The following is an 18,948-nucleotide window of genomic DNA, read 5'->3' on the forward strand; positions in this document are numbered from 1 at the left end:
GTGGTTGAGAAGCAGCAGCTTTAATCACTGTAACTCCAAAGCAATGGGGAGGGGGAGGGGTTAATAATAATAAAAGCGAAAAAAACTGGGGGAGGGGCATGCAGGGAGAAAGGCAGAGCGCAACAGGGGGCGCTGCTAAGGCAGGACCCCCACCCGACACACCCCTCCCCCCACAGCAACTCAAACAAACTGTCCAAGCAGGGGGGACCCCCAGACCCTGCAAACGGGGGGGGGTGAGACATTCCTGCCACCCCCAATTCACTGGGGGTCTGAGCTCTGGCTCACAGCCACAGACACCACCACCCCCCAGAGGCTGTAGGACCTACAATAACCCCCCACACACACCCCCGTGGGAGAGCTCATGGTTAGTGTGGATGGGGGAGGCTGCAGTCTGGACTCCGGAAGGCTGGGGGGGGGGAGGTCTGGTACCTGCTGCATAGTTTGAGGTGGGGGAGGGGCACAGGGTGTCGATTCAAAGTGCTAACCGGGTGCCTGAGAAATGGGGGTTGGGGGGGTTGAGCGGGGCATAACCCTCCTGCGATTTCAGTGTGATCTGCCCCGAAACCCCCAAATAGGGATTGCCCCTCCCCCGGCAGAATGGCAAGGAGGCAGGAGGACGTGGCCTTGAGAACTAATGACAGGCATGAGCTGGCCCCCACCCAAGAGTGACTTCCCCTGGCCCACCAGGGCAGGTAACAGCCCCCACGGGCCCTGGGGGGGGGGGTCAGCGCTGACACAGGTGCCCTCTCCTCCCCCCCCCCAACAGCACCGGAGTCTCTCCACACACACAACCATTCCTCACAGGAGCGCTGGAGGGGGATTTCGCCAGAAGACCCCCCCAGACAGGGGAAGGTCCCCCCACAAGGTGAGGGCCTGGGCCAAGCTTCCCACACCATGGGGGGGTGGTCCCACTGCCCTGCAGAGAGAAGGGGGAGATCGGGGATTATTTTACAGCGGGGAGTTTGGGGGGGCTCCTCACCCCCCTACCTGAAATCTCTAGCTTTGCTGCCCCCCAGCACACCGATACTGGGGTGCCACAGCACTGAGGGAGCCTGGGAGGTCAGCCCGGGGCACCCCACTATGGATGAGGGACCTGGGGTACCTCCAGGGGGTACCAGCAACTGGGGGAACGAGGTACATCCCATAGCCCACCCCTGGGGAGTGGTCTGGGACCACCCCAGCTCTAGGCAGGCACACAGGGTACACCCTAGGGGGCTCCCACACCAGGGATGGCGAAAGGGGGTATGCCCAGGGGGCCCCAACACAACAACTGACAACACTACCCCCAGGGCCTTCTCCTGGCAGCCCCCCAAAAAGAGTCCGCAGCCCCCCAGTCCAGCGGTGGGCGCCAGGGAGCCGCCGCAGGCTGCACCGCTCTCTGTGTGACCGGCCGGGGGCTCAGGACAGCTGGTGGGGGGCCTCCAGCATCTCCATGAGGAAGGTGTCGATGGGGGTGTCCCCGATGAGCTTGAAGAAGAAGAGGTGCTCCAAGCACTTCAGCCCAATGGAGCGCAGGGCCGGCAGGCGTAGTAGCAGCTTGGCGAACCTGGGGGACAGGCAGGGGGTTAGATGGGGGTGGGGAGACCCCTCAGCCACTGCCCCAGAACCCCCCCCACTCGCTGTACACACAGCATCCTGCACCCCCCACACTTCCTGTACACACGGCACACCGCACCCCCCACCACTGCCCCAGAAGCCCTCACGCTCCCTGTACACACGGCACCCCGCACCCCCCACATTCCCCATACACACAGTACCCTACACCCCCCCAACACTGCCCCAGAATCCCTCACGCTCCCCGTACACACAGCAACACACACCCCTCCACCACTGCCCCAGAACCCCCCATGCTCCCCGTACACACAGCACCCTGCACCCCCCCAACAGTGCCCCAGAACCCCTCATGCTCTCTGTACATACAGCAGCCTGCAACCCCCCAACATCCCCCACCACTGCCCCAGAACCCACCACGCTCCCCATACACACAGCACCCTGCACCTCCCAACACTGCCCCAGAACCCCCCAGGTTCCCCATACACACGTCACCCTACACCCTCTGCTGCCCCCAACATTGCCCCAGAAGTCCCACAACAGCCCATGCTTTGCTCCTCCCCACCACAGAGAACCCCCCCACACTCCACCCAGACAGGATGCCAACCCAGCCTTCCCCAGAGAGAACCCCCACCAGTGGGATCCTCCAACCCCACACAAACACCCCATGCCAGACAAGCTATGGGTCAGACACTGTGAGCTGGCACCATCTAGTGGCCACCTGCAGCATCTACCAATCCAGGCACAAAGCTCACCTTACTGACAGCAGCAGCCCCCCGTGCAGACACCTGGGCACTGGCCCATGCCCCCAACACCATCTCCGGCCTCCCCTCCTTCTTGTCCCTTCCCCGTACCTGCCCTGCTGCTCGGGGTACTTCTGCTTGCAGTAGGACTCCAGAGAGGCGTAGACCTTCTCCCGCAGCAACTCCACCTCCCCAGGGTTCGACAGCCCCTTGGCATCTGTGGGGGGTCAGCCCTCCTGGAATCAGCGCCTACACAGCCTTCCCTGCCCCTCCCCCATGGCTCCACACCCCCAGGGCGGAGGGGCTGTAAGGTCACAGGGTCAACAGCCCCCAAGGTGATAGGGTGGTGGACAACTGGGGGAGAGGAGGATCAACCCTCTTACCAGGGTTGTAGAGGACGATGGGGGGAGGAGTCCCTGGGGATTGGGGGGGTTCTGGGGAGGTCCCTTACCCGGGCTGAAGAAGCTGGCAGGGGGAGGTAGCACCGGGACGTTGGGAGGGGGTCTCAGGGGGGTCCCTTACCCGACGTGGGGGCAGGCAGCGCCGGGGAGGTTGAGAGGGTCTCAGGGGGGTCCCTTACCCGGGTTGAAGAGGATAATGGCCCGGAGGCAGCCAAGCTCCGTCTTATCCATTCGCATGTCCCGCATCTTGGAGACCAGCTCAGTCAGCACCCTGACGGGGAGGGGCACACATCAGCGGGCACTGGGGCAGGGACACCCCCGCCACTGACAGCTCAGCACAGGCTCCCCTGACCCCTCCTGAATCCCCACACTACACCCTGGAGACCCCGTCCCCACCTGTCAGCAACGGCCCCCTCGCCAGCTCTGGGCCCCGGGACCCACCCTGTCGCTGTGCCCATGGGAACTACAGCCTCCTTGGCAGCCCTGTGCCCCCCGGTAAGTGCAGCCCCCTTACCAGTGCTGTGCCCCCTGGGCCCCTGCCCCCCACCTGTCAAAGATGGCCCCCACGCCGGCGCTGTGGGCGCTGTTGCGATGCACATGCAGCCCCGTGGCCAGCAGGATCCCGTCCTTCACTGAGATGGAGCGGTGCGAGAAAGACGCGATGAGCAGCTCGTTCCAGCCTGGGGTGCAGGGAGAGCGGCTGAGAGCCGGGCCGGGGATGCCCCAGATCCCCTGCACCCCACCCCCCCCACAGCTTGTGCCCAGAGCCCCCCCACCCTGATCCCCTGCCCTCCCCACAGTTTGTGCCCAGGACTGCCCCCTTTGCGAGGGAAATCCACCCCGCCCGCCACGTGACTTAAGAACGAAGCCAACCCAGTTCCACTGGCAGTCACCCCTCCTCAACAGAACCCCTGTCCCCAGGAGACACAGAGCAGAGGGGACAGTTTGGGGTCCCCTCCTTCTCTAGGATCCAGCCTGAAACCGTGTGCACCAAAGCCCCCTTGACTCACTCCACCACCCTCTGCCTGAGGGCACCCCCAGGGAGGCACCCCCTCCATCAGCAGGACTTCCCTCCCACCCACCCCCCGTCACTCATCCACTTGCAGCAGGATGTCCTGCCCCCGCGCCCCGAGTCACTTACCCGCCCTCAGCAGGATGACCTGGTCGTCCAGAGGCAGCTCGGAGAAGTGGGGGATGCGCTTGGCCCACTCCACCAGCGTGAAGAGCTGCTTGTCAGCTGCCTGGCAGATGTTGGTCACCGGGTCGTTCGGCTGGGGGGGGTGTCAGAGACGGGGGGGGTCAGATGCAGCCTCCTCCCCCCATCGCAGCCTCTGCTCTCCCTCCCCCCTTCCCTGACCCCCCAGAGACCCCTGCCCTCCCCCCCAGAACCCAGCCCCACCCCGAGGACCACCGCTTCCCCTACCTCCCTCCCCCCACCCCAGACCTGAAACCCCATGCCTCTGGAGCCCCCTGTCCTCCCTGGACATGCCCCTTGCCAGGGCCTGGCTCCATCCCCCTGCCCCGCTCACCGAGCTGCCCCCGGTGCCAGAGCCGTCAACACTTTGGTCCGATTTCTGCTCCACAGCCAGCTCTGCCTCCAGGATCTTCTCCACTGGCATCTCCTCATTCGCACCGCCCGCAAAATCCCCCTCCCCGTCTTTCTCCTTCCCCCGCTGCCGCTCCTCCTGCACCGCTGGGAGGGGGGGAAGGGAGGGGACACACAGGTCAGACACAGCACAGACCCCACCCCCCAACAACACCCACCCCATCTCCTGCTGCCGCTCCTCCTAAACGGCTGGGGGGAGAAAGGGGGTGAGACACAGGTCAGACACGGCACAGAACCCCCCCCCCCCCCCGACAATGCCTTCTCCATCCCCCGCTGCCGCTCCTCCTGCACCGCTGGGGCGGGGACAGGGGACACACACAGGTCAGACACCCTCCCCCTGCCGAAAACGCCCTCCCCACTCCCTGCTGCCGCTCCTCCTGCACCGCTGCGGGGAGATGGGGACGGGTCAGACGGCACAGAACCCCCACTGACAACGCCCTCCCCATCCCCTGCTGCCGCCCCTCCTGCACTGCTGGGGAAGAGAGCAGGTCAGACACGGCACAGAATCCCTCACCCCCCGACAACACCCTCCCCACCCTTGCTGCCGCCCCACATCTCCCAGAGGGGGACCTTCCCATCAAGCATTTCTGGTAGCAGTAGTACTGGTACCAGTACCAACCCCGCCCCCGCCCCCTCTGGTCCCGCCCCATTCTGCTGGCCCTGCCCCCCAGGTGGGCAGTACCTTCCCTCTTCATGCCAGTGGCCAGGCATTTCTGGTAGCGGCAGTACTGGCAGCGGTTACGCTGGCGCTTGTCCACGATGCAGTCCTTGTTATCCCGGCACGTGTAGGTCAGGTCCTTGCGGATCGTGCGTTTGAAGAAACCCTTGCAGCCCTCACAGCTGTACACCCCATAGTGCTTCCCTGAGAGGAGGGGGAGAGTCAAGGAGAACCCTGGCATCCGGGCCCCCAGCCCTCCGCAACCCACTCCCTTCCCAGAGCCAGGGATAGAACCCAGAAGTCCTGGCTCCCAGCCCCCCCGCTCTAGCCCACTAGACCCCACTCCCCTTTCACAACTGAGGATAGAACCCAGGCTCCCTGGCCCCCAGTACCTGATGATCTGTCCCCACAGATGGCACAGAGGCGCTTCCCCGGCATCATGCCACCGTGGGGGTGGCACGGGAGACCCCGCACACCCAGGGGGGGCTTGACGTCTTCTGAACTGCTGACGGAGTGCATGCCCGACAGGTTCACAGTGGAGTTAATCTAGGGGCAGAGAGATGAGAGATGACCTGGCTACACTGCAGTGCTCCGGGGGAAGGGAGCATGCCCCACTTCCCAATCCCTCCCCTCGGCTCCCATCCCCTCATGGGTATCAGCTCCCCAGAAGATCACACCCCGGTCACTGCTAGGGTTCAGCCTTTCCCTCCCCTTACCCCTGTGGCCCCCAGCCCAGCCACACATGTGCCCCTATCCCCATCATGTCTGTGACCCCTCAGCTCTCCCAACTGGGGCGCCTTCCCTATTTTATCCACTTCCCAGCTCACTGGCTGTCCATCCTCCCACGCTGGATCCTGCCTCCCCTGCCTCCAAGGAGACCATCCCCCTAACTCCCAACCCTCTCCCCAGCGCCCCTCACCATCCAGCCACAGCATCCCTCAGCCCCCACCCGATCTCCTCTGACCGTGGGGGAGGAGCCACCCTCCCCCTTACCTGGGGGCTGCTTACAGGGCCATAGCCGCTGGAGGGCGTGGCTGGGAGCCCTGGGGAGCCCAGGGAGGAGCTGATGACAGGGAAGGGCGAACCCAAACTGCTGACGGGCGAGTTGACGGAGGAGGTCATGGCTGAGCTGATCATGGAGGGGTGAAGTGGGGCCGAGAGCTCCAGTGGGGGTGACGAGCTCAGAGATGAACTGTCGGGGCTCCTGCAGTCTGGGGAGAAAAGAAGGGGATTAGCTCATCAGCACAGCAGCCCCCAGTGCCTAGCTGGAGAGATGGGACGGAGACGGGGCACAACCAGTACACACCCCCTGGCAATGTGGTGTCCCTGTGCGCCCGGTTGGGGAGATGTGCCCCCCCCAGGGAGACGGGGAACAGCTGAGACAACACCCCCCCGGCAGCATGGCACCCCCTGTGCCCGGCTGGGGAGACAGCACAGCCAGGACATACCCTTCCCTCCCCAGCAGTGTGGCACCCCGAGCGCCTGGCTGGGGAGATGTGCCCCCCCCCTTTAGGGAGACGGGGGACAGCTGGGATGACACTTTCCCCCACAGCATGGCACCCAGTTGAGGAGACAGGGCACCTAGGGCAGGGCCCCCAGTAACAAGACACCCCCTGGGGTGACGAGGCACAGCGGGATCCTCCCCCCGCAGTGTGTCGACCCCTGGGGAGATGGGGCACCAAGGGCAGGGCCCCCAGCAGCATGGCACCTCACCCTGGGGTTACTGCAGGTCAGCATCTGCCCAGATGCCTGCACTTCCCCCCCTCCCCAGCTATTGCACAAGAGCCCAGTGAGCACATGATCACCCTTCTCTGCCAATCACCCCGGTCCACAACAGGCACCTTGGGGGAGGGAGAGGGATCAGGAGTGGCCCCCCAGAAATGGGCCCTCTCCCAGTCAGGCACCCCCTCCAGCACTGGGAACGCCCCCCCCCGCACTTCCACCTGCAATCTCTGTGCAGCTCTCGGCCTGCCAGCGCGGGGGGTTATGTGCTCCGGGGGGACAGGTCTCCCCAGAATCCCACAGAGAGGGGCAGCCCCCCCGCCTCGGCCAGGGGTCTCTGGGACACAGGACCTCCGCGGTGGAGGGTAGCCCCCGAGAAGGGCTTGCCTGGGCCCCACCACCAGGTCTCCCTCCCCAGCGCCCCCCCTACTTTGCAACCTCCCAACCCCACCGTTTTCCATCCTGGGCCCCCCCAAACCTGCCTGACCTGACGGGTTGCTCGCGGGCAGCCTCGTCTCCGCGCTGGGCACCCCCCATCCTCCCCCCAACCCTGGGGCCTCCCCCCCACGACAGGGCCAGGCCCCCCATTACGTCACACCCCAGCTTGCACCGCCGGGCCCCCCCCCGCGCGTCCGGGTCCGGGTCCGGGCGGGGCGTCTCGGTCCCCCCCTGCTCACCGCGGCCGCGGTCTCCCATCCCGGGGGTCCCCGCTCCGTGCCGGGGGGATCCGGGCCTCAGACCCCCCCGGGCTCCGGCCTGATCCGGGCTCCGCCACCGCCTCCTGCGGGAGCCGAGCAAACCCACAGTGCACCGCGGCCGGGCCCAGCCGACCCAGCCTGCCCCGCGCGGGGGCCTCCCCGGCCCAGCATGCACCGCGGCCGGCCCCAGGATACCCCGCGCGGGGACTCCCCCGCCCAAACTGCACCGCGGCCAGGCCCAGCATGCACCGCGCGGGGAGGGAGGATTCCGGCCCATAATGCACCGCGCGGGAGGGGGAACCGGGCCCATAATGCATCGCGCGAAGGCTTGTTCAGCCCATAATGCACCGTGGCGAGACTATAAACCAGCCCGCAACGCACCATTGACCATCCACGAGAGCCCGCCCCCTCCGCCTTCCCGGCATGCAACGCTATGAACCATAGAGACGGGATATGTTCCAAACAGTCACTGCGACCGATCTATCGCTGACCCGGCTTCCCCCCCGCCCACTCACGATAGAGACGGGAGATCTGCCCCCGTTGGTTGCTACCACACCAGCGGGGGGAAGCACTCCGCCCTAAACAAAGATGGCGGCCCCATGGTAATTATCCGGCTGCGTCTCGCCGCAGTCACCATCTTTGTGAGGAGCAAACTGACGGCCCGCTGCGGCCTCCATCTTTCAGAGGGGCGAAGTTGAGCTCTATGGTGGCCGCCATCTTTGTGAGGGGCACTGCCTGCTCGCGGGGGCGGGGGCGGGGGCGGGGGCGGACGGGTCTGGGGATTGTTCCCGCGAGATTTTGGAGGGGGCGGAGCCTGGATGCCACGTCGGGTCTGAGCCGGAGCTAACGGATCCCCGTGACGGTGAGACCCCCCGGGCATAGAGACGGGGGAGGGGGCTAGAGGGGCCGCGTGGATCTGCGGCTCGGGAGCTGGGAGGACGGGGCCCCTGGGCCATAGAGAGGAAGGTGTTGGAGGCTAGAGCGCCCCTTGGGTTGGGGCTCGAGGGGCCCCGCGGTCCCCGAGACAAGCCCAGGCTGGGGGGCCCGCGGGGCCCTGGACACGGCGGCCGGGCGGGGGGGTAGAAGGGCCTGGTGGGCTGGCATGGCAGGTAGAGGGGGCCACTTGGAGGTATAATGGCCACAGAGATGCTCGGCGAGGGGGCCAGAAGGGCCGCACAAACCGCTGGGACGCCCCGGGCTATAAATACGCGCGTGGCCGAAGGCGCCGCCGTGGGGTCGTGGCCGTGGGCAAAGCGCGCGGCGGGGCCATGGGGATGGCAAAGAGGGGGCAGGGGCGGGAGTCTAGAGCGCGGTTCTCCACCAGGGGCACAGCGCGGGGGTCTTCCGGGGGGTTCATCAGCTCAGCTGGATACTTGCCTAGCCGCACAACAGGCGGCATGAAAAGCACCAGCCAAGTCCCTGCAAACTGAACTTTCACGCAGCTGATGAGAGAGCCAGCCATTGTTCAGTAACAGTGGGCTGTGACGCTTGCACTGTTATGTCTGATTTTGTAAGCTAATAGTTTTCAAGTGAGGTGAAACTTGGGGTACGCAAGACAAATCAGCCCCCTGAAAGGGGTTAAGTCGTCTGGAAAGGCTGAGGGCCGCGGGTGTAGAGTATGTACTATGTGAGTCATGGCGATTGTGAGAAGGATCTTGCAGGGGTTCTTCAAGAGCAGTATTTGTCACTGTTTCTGATACTAGGGACTGACTGGTTTCAGAGTAGCAGCCGTGTCAGTCTGTATTCGCAAAAAGGTGCCACAAGTACTCCTTTTCTTTTTAGGGACTGACTCTCTGCCTTCCTAACCTGTGTCAGGGAGATCTCCAAGATAGCGCCGGTCCTCAGACCGGTCGCTGAGAAACGCTGTTCTAGACCCTCCTCTTGTGATCCCAGTGACCCAGCAGTGCCGCTCTAGACACTCCTCTCCATCACTGTGGCCCTGCCGTGCTAGGTCTGTTCTGGTTATTTATGGTTGTGTAGTGCAGGCTCTAGACTCTGCTGCGCCTCTCTGATTTTACACTGGACTCTCTAGAATTTCTTCCACATTTCTGAGGCCCCTCTACCTCTGCTGGAGGTAACAGGGACTAGAGGGGGTATATGAGCATGACAGGGAAGGTCATGCTCACATTCTTGCTTTCCAGCTGTGACAGCAGGATGGTGCTGCCTAGATGGACGCAGGGCAGAGCGGGACTGTATGGCCCAGTCGCCACCATGATGGTCTGTGCAGCACTGATACAGATTACTTCTTCGCACGAGGATCTGCACCATGGACCTTCGCACGAGGATCTGCACCATGGACCTTCGCACGAGGATCTGCACCATGGCCACAGCCACATTGGGCACAGCCATGAGGATCTGTACCACGGGCACAGCCATGAGGATCTGCACCATGGGCACAGCCATGCTCACCACAGCCACTCGCACGAGGACTTTCATGGCCATGGGCATTCACATGAGGACTTCCATGGCCCCAGCCAGGCTGACTTTAGCCATCAGCCCGAGGAGGTCCGTGTTCCGCACTCGGCTGAGGTGTCCCCGAGCCACCAGCAGTTGCCTGGGAAGGAGAGGCAGGACTTGGTCAAGCTATGGACACACGTGAGTTCCCGTGTCAAATGTGGAGGTGCTGCCTTGCATGTGCTTGCACCGGGGTAACCCCCTGACAGTCTCTCTCCTCCCCCTTTCCCCAACCTCTGCAGGCCATCGGAGCCACCTTGCTGATCAGTGCCGCTCCCTACTTCATCCTCTTCCTCATCCCCGTGGACTCAAACACTTCCCAGCACCAGGCCCTGCTCAGGCTGCTGCTCAGCTTTGCCTCAGGGGGACTCCTGGGGGATGCCTTCCTGCACCTCATCCCCCATGCGCTGGGTGAGCAGCACACAGACAGAATGGGACAAGGGGCCTCTCGCCTCTCAGGGTCCCAGCTCCAATCCGGCTGGGGGTCTGGCTGGCTCGGGGGTGGGGAACAGGATACAGGGCATTCCTTTCTGGGAGGTGCCTGAGGTGCGGCCCATCTGGCTCAGGGGGCAGGGAATGGGCCCTCTCCTCTCTCGGGGGTCTAGTCATTCATCTCTGCCCCTTTCCCTCCCCAGTGCCCCATTCCCACCATGCGGAGGGCAGCCATGCCCATTCTCACTCCTCCACAGTGTTGGCTGGCCATGGTCACTCCCACCAAGGTGAGGCCGGGGGAAGTGGGGGCAGTGGATGGGGGAAGGAAAGCTGGACAGACTGGGGGAAGGGGGCTGTGGTTGGAGGTTTGTGTGGGGCAGCATGAAGGGGGGTCCAGAAGGGCTAGGGGTTCTACGGAGAGCTGGAGTGGTTCATGTCTGTGGCTAGGACAGGGGATGGGGGTAATGGCTATAGGGGAGGTGTAGTGGGGAGCAGGTTAGTGGATTGGCACTCTTTTCCCCCTCCCCCCCAGGGCAGCATCCCTGGCAAGTGACAGTAGTGGGACTCTAGTCTTGGGACGGGGGCTGTACCATGGTGGGCGGAAGAGGGGCTGGCAGTCTCTTTCACAGCCTGCCCCACATTGTCTCTGCCCCCCAGGGCAGGATCACCAGCGGATGATGACTGTGGGGCTCTGCGTGCTGGCTGGCATCGTAGCCTTCCTGGTGGTGGAGAAGTTTGTGAGACACATGAAAGGGGGACATGGCCACGGGCACAGCCACGGCAAGCACAGCCATGGTACGTACCACGCAGGACCCCTACGTTCCGACACCCCATGTGCCCCTCCCCCCCAGATCCCCTGCCCATGGGCAGAGCCACGGTGGCACAGCCATGGTATGTACCAGCTGAAACACCCTCCCCCATCTCTAGCACCCCCCGTTTGTGCCTGTTGTTAGAATCCCAGGTCCGATTCTGAAGCCACCAACTCCAGTGCGCTGGGGATACATTGGGAAGGGGTCAGAGAAGAGCTATGAGAACGGTGAAAGGGCTCGAAAATCTGGAGTCCACCTTCTCCTGATTCAACGAAACAGATGGAGCTCCTGAAGGGGTGACATGAAGGAGATGAACATTTCCTGCCGGGCTTCCCGGTCTAGCCCACGAAGGTCTAACACCATCCACCAGCTGAGAGTTTTTAACAGGGAGGGGAATGAACCAGTGGAACCATTTCCCAGGGTCCTGGCAGATTCTCCACCCCGGCTGTATTTAACTCACGGTTGGCTGGTTCTCTCTGAGATTTGCTCTGGGGATTATCGTGAGTCAGGTCTCTGGCCTGTGCTGTATAGGGAGTCAGACAGTTCCTTCTGGCCTCGGAATCCATGGATTGGAGTGGGTTTGGGAAGATGTGGGGGGGTGTCCATACAAGGGCCCTGATGGGGGTCTGCACGTGACTCTAGGGATCAGTGGTAGGGGTGCTGGGGGGTCCTGGACCCGCACAGTAGTGAGAGTCTCCCTCCTCTCCCTGCACTGTCCCTGGGTGGGCTCCTGGGGGTGAGACTAGAGCAGTCAGCCCTGATCCCCCCCCACCTATCCCCTGGTCCACCTGCAGCTCCCAAGGCAAAGAGCAGCTCTGGCGAGGAGGACAACGGGCCCCAGGAGAGGAAGGCCGGCAAGGTGTGTACCCCTGACAAGGCAGCCCCCAAGAAGAGGGGCCAGGAGTCAGAGGAGCAGACTCAGGAATCCGGTAAGTTGTCGGGGGGGGGGGGTTGGAGGGAGGGAGCTGGGTCCATGGGTGGGGCACCATGACACAGAGAGCATCTGGGGAAGGATAAGGGGGGGAGGTGCGGGGGAGAGAATTTAAGGGGGCTGTGATCAGGTTGGGGGGGTTTCAACTCTTGTCTCCCTCCCACCAGCAATGAAGGTCTCAGGGTACCTGAACCTGGCGGCTGACCTGACGCACAACTTCACGGACGGGCTGGCGATCGGGGCGTCATTCCTGGCAGGGGCTGGTGTGGGGGCCATCACCACCCTCACCGTGCTGCTGCATGAGGTGCCTCACGAAGTGGGCGACTTCGCCATTCTCGTCCAGTCAGGCTGCAGCAAGCGCAAGGTACAGCCCCAGGATCTCTGCTGACCCCGCCCCCTTGCTAACTCCTCCCCGGGACTCCCACTGCTGCCTGACCCCGCCCCTATATTCCCCTACTCACCCCTGCCCCGGGACTCCTGCTAAGGCCTGACCCCACCCCCCTGTATTCTCCTGCTGACCCTGCTCCAAACTCCCACTTGCGCCCCAGTCCCACCAAAGCTCATAGCCCTCCACTGACCCCCTCTCCCATGGTCCCTGGCCCCACCTATATCCCCAGAGCACCCCCCGTCCCTCCCTGCTGCGCCAGCCCCCCCACATCTAGTCTCTGGTCCCTCACTTCCCCAGACTTCCCTGGACCTTTCTGCCTCTCTCTCCCCTTTCCCCCCCCCCCATGCACACAGTGAGGTGGTGACAGCTGGGGGCGCCGAAAAATAGAGCCTGCTCCCCCCCATCTGTGACTTTCTTTCCCCTCACAGGCTCTGCCCTCACCCCATGCAAGGAGTGACCTGGCAGCTGGGGGCGCTGGAAAGCAGGGCCTGTTCTCCCCAGTCTGTGACCCCCGCCCCCCCCCGTCCAGGCTCTGCTCCCCCCCGCCCCATGTACACAGTGACATGGAAGCTGAGGGCACTAGAAAGCAGGGCCTGCCCCACCCCCTCAGTCTGTGACTCTTTCTCTCGCCCCCCCCCCCCCCCGGTACACTGACATGGAAGCTGGGGATGGTAGAAAGCAGGGCTTGTTCCCCCCAGTCTGTGACCTCCCGCCCCCGCCAGGCTCTGCTTCCCCCACGCTCACACAGTAACATGGCTGGGGGCACTGGAAAGCAGGGCCTGCCCCACCCCCTCAGTCTGTGACTCTCTTTCTCCCTCCCTCCCCCCCCGTACACAGTGACATGGAAGCTGGGGGTGCTGGAAAGCAGAGTCTGCTTCCCCTGGTCTTTGACTCTCTCTCCCCCGCAGGCGATGAAGCTGCAGCTGCTGACGGCGCTGGGCGCCCTGGCGGGCACAGCCTGCTCACTGCTGGCTGAGGGCATTGGGGAGGCGGCCACAGCCTGGATCCTGCCCTTCACGGCGGGCGGGTTCATCTACGTGGGCACTGTGTCAGTGATCCCGGAGCTGCTGCGGGACGCAGCGCCCCTGCAGTCCCTGCTGGAGGTGCTGGGTCTGGTCTGCGGCGTCGCCATGATGGTACTTATCGCGCAGTACGAATAGCAGGCCCCAGCGGGGGGGCGCCTGGGGGGCGGTGACGTGTGGACCCAGGCGTCCGGGATGGGACTTCATGTGGACTGCAGGGGGTGTGGTGGACCCTGGCATCCGAGACACAGGGGGGAGGGGAGTGGGGGCCAACTCTGCATAGCCCTGGGTGTCCAGGATGGGGGATGCTATTTGGGCTGTGGGGGGGGGAATGCCACATGAATCCTGGTGACCAGGGTGGGGGGACGTGGCCCCCCATCCCAGATTCCTGGGTCCACACAGAGCTTCCCCCCAGCGCAGGGGTGCTGTGTGAGCCCTGGGGAGGCTGCAGTGCGTGCTGTGGGGAGAGGGTGGCACGGACACTGGTGTCCAGGTGCTGACATGCTCTGGGATTGGGTGGTGGCATGGACCCCAGTAGCAGGGCTGGCTCAGTGCAGGCTCCGGGGCTGGGTTAGACCTTGGGGCAGGCACCATATAGACTGCAGGGATATGAGGTGCCCTGTAGACGCAGGCATCTCTGCTTGGGGGAGGGGATCAGCCGCACAGCCCCAGCAGCCAGGGAGAGAGGATGGCCCAGACATCGGGGTGAGGGGAATCTCATGGGCCTCGGCATCTGGGGGCATCAGCTGAACAGGGGGCGTGCAAATCTGGGGCGGGGGAGATAATGAGATGCTGCTTGATTTGTTTTCTGGAAGGGTCAAAAACGAAGTCCCTCCCCACCTCCCAGGCCCTGTGTGTTCCCTAGGGGTGAGATGGGGGGCAGCAGGGCCACCCCTTCCTTTGGAAGGGGGAGTTTATGGAAGTGAATCCTCTGGGCCACATCATGGGTTGGTTCAGAGAAGATGGGGAGAAAAGCCCCTGTCCTCTGGACTACATGGGGGTTACCCAGAATCCTTTGCTTCTTGGACCAGGTTTTATTGGGATAATTACCCAGAAATCTCCCCCACAACCCACCCTGTGTGACCCCCAAACCAGAGCAGGTATCCAGGCTAGTTCCATATGGGGGAGGCTGCCCTGAGCCCCCCAGCACACTGGGGACCAAGGGGGACAGAGTGGGGCTAATCAAGACACTGCTAGGGGACAGTTCCCCGACAGAGGTTATTTTGGAGGGGACGGGGTGATTCTGGGGTGCAGGGGCTTTGGTGATGGAGGGGACAAGCAGACCCAGTCATCTGGGGCTGCCCGGGAAGGGAGGATTGGCATGCAGACCCAGGCAGCGGGACCTGGGGGAACTAGCACATACTGCAAGATCAAGGGGTGCTATGCAGACCCAGGCTTCCGGGGCTGGAGGGTGAATCACAAGCACCCGGCTCGATGGTGTCCCTATTGAATGGTATGCCTTGGGGGAGGGACTATTAATTGGGGGTGACTTTGGAGCCTGGTGGTTGTGGGGGTCAATTACTCCCCGGGGTGGGCAGGAAAGGTTTTATAGGGGGGTGTATTTTTGTATATGATTTTGCTTCTGTATGGGTGGGCTGGGGGTTGGGGGGCAGGGTGGGGCCTTGCAGGACTATTTTGTGGATGATTGTAGCGAAAATTGTGTCATTAATTAACAAATTAAACAATAATCTGAGAGGCTGTTGATGTGAACTCTGTATGTACTGGAGAAGGGGGGTGGCGATACCCCATGGAAAGCAGGGAGCACAGAATGACGCCCCTCTGCCTGCTCTGTCACGATCTGGCCCTGGCTACCAACCCCCGAGCAGGGAGGGAACCCAGGAGTCCTGGCTCCTAGCGTGCGCCCCTCCCCGGCCCCCCAGCTCAGGAGAGAACCCAAGAGTCCCGCCCACTGGGTCGGGAGGACTCTGACCATAGAGTTCCCGCCTAGCGCCGCTGTTCATGGGGCCCGTCCCCGCGCCTGCTCTATGGTCCCCGCCCACTGTCATGGAGGCTCCGCTGCGGCTCCGCTCCACGCTGGCCTTGGTGACAGGTGCCCCCAGCAGGGGGCGCTCGGGGGCGGGGCCTGAACCCCCCCATGGGGAGCCAGCCCCCCCGGCTACACGAGGGGGGCTGAGCCGGGGGGCAGGGGCACCCCTCCCCCATCCAGCATTTGAGGGGCTGGGGGATGTTCCTGGGGGGGCATTTGGGGGATAGGGAGGCCTCCTTGAGGCTGGGGGACGTTCGGGGGGGGTTCTGGGTCCCCCCACCCCGTCCCTGACCCTGGTTCCCCCCATGGCAGGCGGGGGAGGGAGATTGGTATAAGTGGGGGGTGTTTCTGGTGGGTCTCTAGAGGGGTTTCTGGGTCCCCCCACCCCGTCCCTGACCCTGGTTCCCCCCATGGCAGGTGGGGGCAGCGGGATTGGCCGTGCTGTCTGTGCCCGGCTGGCCGAGGAGGGGGCGCTGGTGGCCGTGGCTGACCAGAATGAAGTGGGGGCTGCGGAGACAGTGCGGGGGCTGCCACGGGGGGAGCCTGGCCAGGAGCACGAGGCATTCGGGGTGGACGTCAGCTCCGCCCAGAGCGTGGGGGAGCTCATGGCTCGGATCCAGGTAACAGGGCTGGAGAGAACCCAGGAGTCCGGGCTCTCCCCACTGTAACCAATAGATTCCTCTCTGCTCCCAGGGAACCCAGGAGTCCTGGCTCCCACCCCACCACTCTAACCACTAGGCCCCACTGCCCTCCCTGAGAACCCAGATGTCCTGATTCCGCCCCTTCCCTCCCCCCCCCACACTCTAAGCACAAGCCCCGCTGGCCTCTGGGAGAACTCAGGCCCCCTGAACCCCCCTCTCCCCAGGCCCAGTTCTCTGCTCTGCCCCGGGTCTGCGTGAGCTGCGCCGGGATCACCATGGACGAGTTCCTGCTCAAGCAGACAGAGCAGGCGTTCGACAAGGTGCTTCAAGTCAACCTCAAGGTACAGGGTTCTCCGTACGGGGGTAGGGCAGGGTCCCCCCAGCTGGGATGCCCCCGGGGCTAACTTGGCCCCCCTCTCCTCAGGGAACCTTCCTGGTCACCCAGGCTGTGGCACGGGGGCTGGTGGAGAGCGGAGCCCCAGGAGGGTCCATCATCAACATGGGCAGCATCGTGGGCAAGGTGAGAGCTGTGAGTTTCCTCAGGGGATAATAGGGGCTGTCAGCTTCCCTGGAGCAGTGCCATGGGGGGATAGTGGGGGCTGTGAGCTTCCCTGGAGCAGTGCCATGGGGGGGATAATGGGGGTTGTGAAATTCTCCAGAGCAGTGCCCTTGGGGAGAGATAATGGGGCTGTGAGCTTCCCTGGAGCAGTGCCCTGTACTCACACATCCCTCTTCCTGGAAGGTGGGGAACCTGGGGCAGGTGAGCTATGCAGCGTCCAAGGCTGGTGTGGAGGGGCTGACCAAGACCGCTGCCAAAGAGTTGGCCAGGTGAGTTGGCTGGGCAGTCCAAATGGGCAGGGGGGCAGCCTGGGGGGGACTGCAGGGCAAGGGGGCAGGCTGCAGGGGGACTATAGGGCAAGGGGGCAGGCATGGGGGAGGAGGACAGGGCAGGGGGGCAAGCTGCGGGGGGACTGCAGGGCAGGGAGGTAGGCTGCAGGGTAGGCAGGGCAGGCTGTGGGTACAGGTTGGTGGGCAGGCTGAGGAGGCCTGGGAAAAGTAGGGCAAATCATGGGCAGGTTGGCAGGCTGAAGGGCAGGGGTATGGTGGGGGGGCTGTGCTGGGAAGATGGGGGGCAAAGGCTTAGGCTGGGGTGGAGGTGTTGGGGGCAGCTGGCTATTGGGGGGAAGCAGGCCAGGGGGAGCTGTGGTAACCAGGTGGGGGGGGGCTTCCCTCTCCCCCATGGTCCCCCCCCAGGTTCGGGATCCGCTGTAATGTGGTGCTTCCCGGGTTCATCGCCACCCCCATGACGGACAAGGTGCCTCCCAAAGTGCTGCAGAAGGTAACACTGGAGGGGCTGGGCCACATAACTTCCCCGCCCCCTCCCTTCAGAGAATCTGCCCTGTATCATCCTGAGCCCCACAACCCCTCTCTGCCCCATAGCCCCCCTCTACTCCATTCTCCACATGGCCAGCCCACCTTTTCCTCTAAAGAACCTGCCCCATATTCCCCCATCACCCTGCCCCCCACAACCTCCTCTGTCTCATACCTCCCCCAGTGCCCTCCTCCCCACTGAGCCCCACAGTCCCGCTGCACCCCTTATTCCTGCCCAGTACCCCCCATTGTTCCACAACCTAGGGGATGGGGGATATTGGGGCTGTGAGCGTCCTTGGAGCAGTGCCCTGGATGGGACTATCTGGGGCTGTGAGCTTCCTCTAAGTGGTGCACAGGGGGTGGGAGGTGTGCACTGTATCCCCTGAAGCATCCAGCCCATAACCTCTTATTACCCCCTCCCCACTGCAATGCCTCTCCTTCCCCTGCAGAGCCGTGCCTTGCCCCCCGGTTCCCCCCTTTCCCCTGGGGTGCAGGGGGGCTCCATGCTCAGCAGCCATCTCTGACCACTCCCCTCCTGCTGCTCAGTTTGCAGGGATGGTGCCATTGGGACGACTCGGGGACCCCAAAGGTGAGACCCCCTGACTCAGGGTGCCCTGTGTAGGTGGGGCTGGATCTGCCAGGTGTGGGGAGGAGGGTGTCGGGCACAGTTCTGAGGGGTGCATGTATAGATTGGGGGGTCGGGACTGTGCACACTGATTTGGGGTGTTGTACGGAAGGCTCCCCATGAGGGAAGGGGCTGTGGACCCCACACGTCTGGCTGTTACTAACCCCCCCTTCCGCCCCCCAGAGGTTGCTGACGTATGCGCTTTCCTGGCCTCAGAGGAGAGTCGTTACATAACAGGGGCCAGTGTGGAGGTGACAGGTATGGGGTGGGGCGGGGGGGGAGCTGGTAGCCAGGACTCCTGGATTCTAGCCCAGCTCTGGGAGGGCAGGGGAGTGGGGTCTAATGGATTAGAGCGGGGGTGCTGGGAGCCAGGACTCCTGGGTTCTATCTCTGCTCTGGGAGGGGAGTGGGGGTAGTGGGGTAGAGACAAGCCAGGAGGGATGGGAGGATGGGGTGAGAGACAGAGATGAGGGGAGGGGCAGTGCTACAGGGTGCTTGGGAGTAGGGGCATGGGTGGGGGGAAAGCTGGAGGAACAGAGAGACAAGGGAGAGAGGGGAAACAGTTGGGGGCTCCCTCCTCCATGGGGCTCCCTCATTCTCTCTCTGTTGCAGGGGGTCTCTTTCTCTGATGGATCTGCCCCCAGTCTCTGGACATACGGCCACCTCTGGGGGATGCAGCGATTGCCAAGTGCCTCTATGAGCTGCCCCCTGGGAAGCCCCCAGCCCTGCAGGATCTGGGGAACAGACCTGAGTTTGAGAGGTCCGGGGGGGGCATTATAAAATAAAGCACTAATTGTACCAGGCTGATTCCGTCTCCCATTGTTTTCTTCCCTAAAGCTCCTAGACTCCTGGGTTCTATCACCCGCTCTGGGAAAGGAGGGGGGTCTAGTGGGTTAGAGCAGGCAGGGG

The 18,948-nt window shown here is 63.6% G+C and overlaps 3 protein-coding genes across 7 annotated transcripts; 2 read left to right on the plus strand and 1 right to left on the minus strand.

The window, feature by feature from the left end:
- Nucleotides 1-7,536, minus strand: RXRB (retinoid X receptor beta). Of its 2 annotated transcripts, none has more exons than XM_038370905.2 (10): nt 7,359-7,536; nt 5,968-6,170; nt 5,352-5,505; nt 4,984-5,163; nt 4,225-4,388; nt 3,837-3,966; nt 3,243-3,375; nt 2,875-2,966; nt 2,406-2,511; nt 1-1,546 (listed from the first exon to the last, which is right to left on the minus strand). In XM_038370905.2, the coding sequence occupies exons 1-10, from the start codon at nt 7,375-7,377 to the stop codon at nt 1,399-1,401; spliced, it is 1,329 nt and encodes a 442-aa protein (XP_038226833.1). In that variant the 5' UTR covers nt 7,378-7,536; the 3' UTR covers nt 1-1,398. The 2 variants fall into 2 exon arrangements, with proteins under 2 accessions (XP_038226833.1, XP_038226832.1); XM_038370904.2 differs by having other exon boundaries at nt 5,953-6,170; nt 7,359-7,533.
- A 1,940-nt stretch (nt 7,537-9,476) lies between these two features.
- On the plus strand, nt 9,477-14,938 carry SLC39A7 (solute carrier family 39 member 7). Of its 2 annotated transcripts, XM_043497213.1 has the most exons (9): nt 9,477-9,624; nt 9,679-9,974; nt 10,076-10,244; nt 10,469-10,552; nt 10,923-11,099; nt 11,130-11,156; nt 11,869-12,003; nt 12,173-12,369; nt 13,302-14,938. In XM_043497213.1, exons 1-9 carry the CDS (start codon nt 9,477-9,479, stop codon nt 13,551-13,553), a joined length of 1,485 nt encoding a protein of 494 aa, XP_043353148.1. In that variant the 3' UTR covers nt 13,554-14,938. The 2 variants fall into 2 exon arrangements, with proteins under 2 accessions (XP_043353148.1, XP_038226847.2); XM_038370919.2 differs by lacking the exon at nt 11,130-11,156 and having other exon boundaries at nt 9,477-9,974; nt 10,923-11,060.
- Nucleotides 14,939-15,358: 420 nt separating this feature from the next.
- On the plus strand, nt 15,359-18,846 carry HSD17B8 (hydroxysteroid 17-beta dehydrogenase 8). Of its 3 annotated transcripts, XM_038370975.1 has the most exons (9): nt 15,359-15,465; nt 15,820-16,022; nt 16,268-16,384; nt 16,468-16,563; nt 16,786-16,871; nt 17,298-17,382; nt 17,961-18,003; nt 18,223-18,297; nt 18,652-18,846. In XM_038370975.1, the coding sequence occupies exons 1-9, from the start codon at nt 15,375-15,377 to the stop codon at nt 18,666-18,668; spliced, it is 813 nt and encodes a 270-aa protein (XP_038226903.1). In that variant the 5' UTR covers nt 15,359-15,374; the 3' UTR covers nt 18,669-18,846. The 3 variants fall into 3 exon arrangements, with proteins under 3 accessions (XP_038226903.1, XP_043353182.1, XP_038226904.1); XM_043497247.1 differs by lacking the exon at nt 17,961-18,003; XM_038370976.1 differs by lacking the exon at nt 16,468-16,563.
- Nucleotides 18,847-18,948: the final 102 nt, after the last annotated feature.

Source organism: Dermochelys coriacea, chromosome 14 (genome assembly GCF_009764565.3).
Source record: "Dermochelys coriacea isolate rDerCor1 chromosome 14, rDerCor1.pri.v4, whole genome shotgun sequence".
Taxonomy (NCBI): domain Eukaryota; kingdom Metazoa; phylum Chordata; order Testudines; family Dermochelyidae; genus Dermochelys; species Dermochelys coriacea.

What these genes read in the sequence shown, in the direction of transcription:
- RXRB (XM_038370904.2), bottom strand. An exon ending in CTGGCACCGGGGGCAGCTCG is followed by an intron (nt 3,967 to 4,224) that starts GTGAGCGGGGCA and finishes CACCCCCCCCAG; the next exon opens with CCGAACGACCCGGTGACCAA. An exon ending in CATTATCCTCTTCAACCCGG is followed by an intron (nt 2,512 to 2,874) that starts GTAAGGGACCCC and finishes GACCCCCCACAG; the next exon opens with ATGCCAAGGGGCTGTCGAAC.
- SLC39A7 (XM_043497213.1), top strand. Translation starts at nt 9,477, where the DNA reads ATGAGCATGACAGGGAAGGTCATGCTCACATTCTTGCTTTCCAGCTGT. An exon ending in CCTCATCCCCCATGCGCTGG is followed by an intron (nt 10,245 to 10,468) that starts GTGAGCAGCACA and finishes TTCCCTCCCCAG; the next exon opens with TGCCCCATTCCCACCATGCG. An exon ending in CAGGCTGCAGCAAGCGCAAG is followed by an intron (nt 12,370 to 13,301) that starts GTACAGCCCCAG and finishes TCTCCCCCGCAG; the next exon opens with GCGATGAAGCTGCAGCTGCT.
- HSD17B8 (XM_038370975.1), top strand. Translation starts at nt 15,375, where the DNA reads ATGGGGCCCGTCCCCGCGCCTGCTCTATGGTCCCCGCCCACTGTCATG. An exon ending in AGCTCATGGCTCGGATCCAG is followed by an intron (nt 16,023 to 16,267) that starts GTAACAGGGCTG and finishes CCCTCTCCCCAG; the next exon opens with GCCCAGTTCTCTGCTCTGCC. An exon ending in CTCCCAAAGTGCTGCAGAAG is followed by an intron (nt 17,383 to 17,960) that starts GTAACACTGGAG and finishes CCTGCTGCTCAG; the next exon opens with TTTGCAGGGATGGTGCCATT.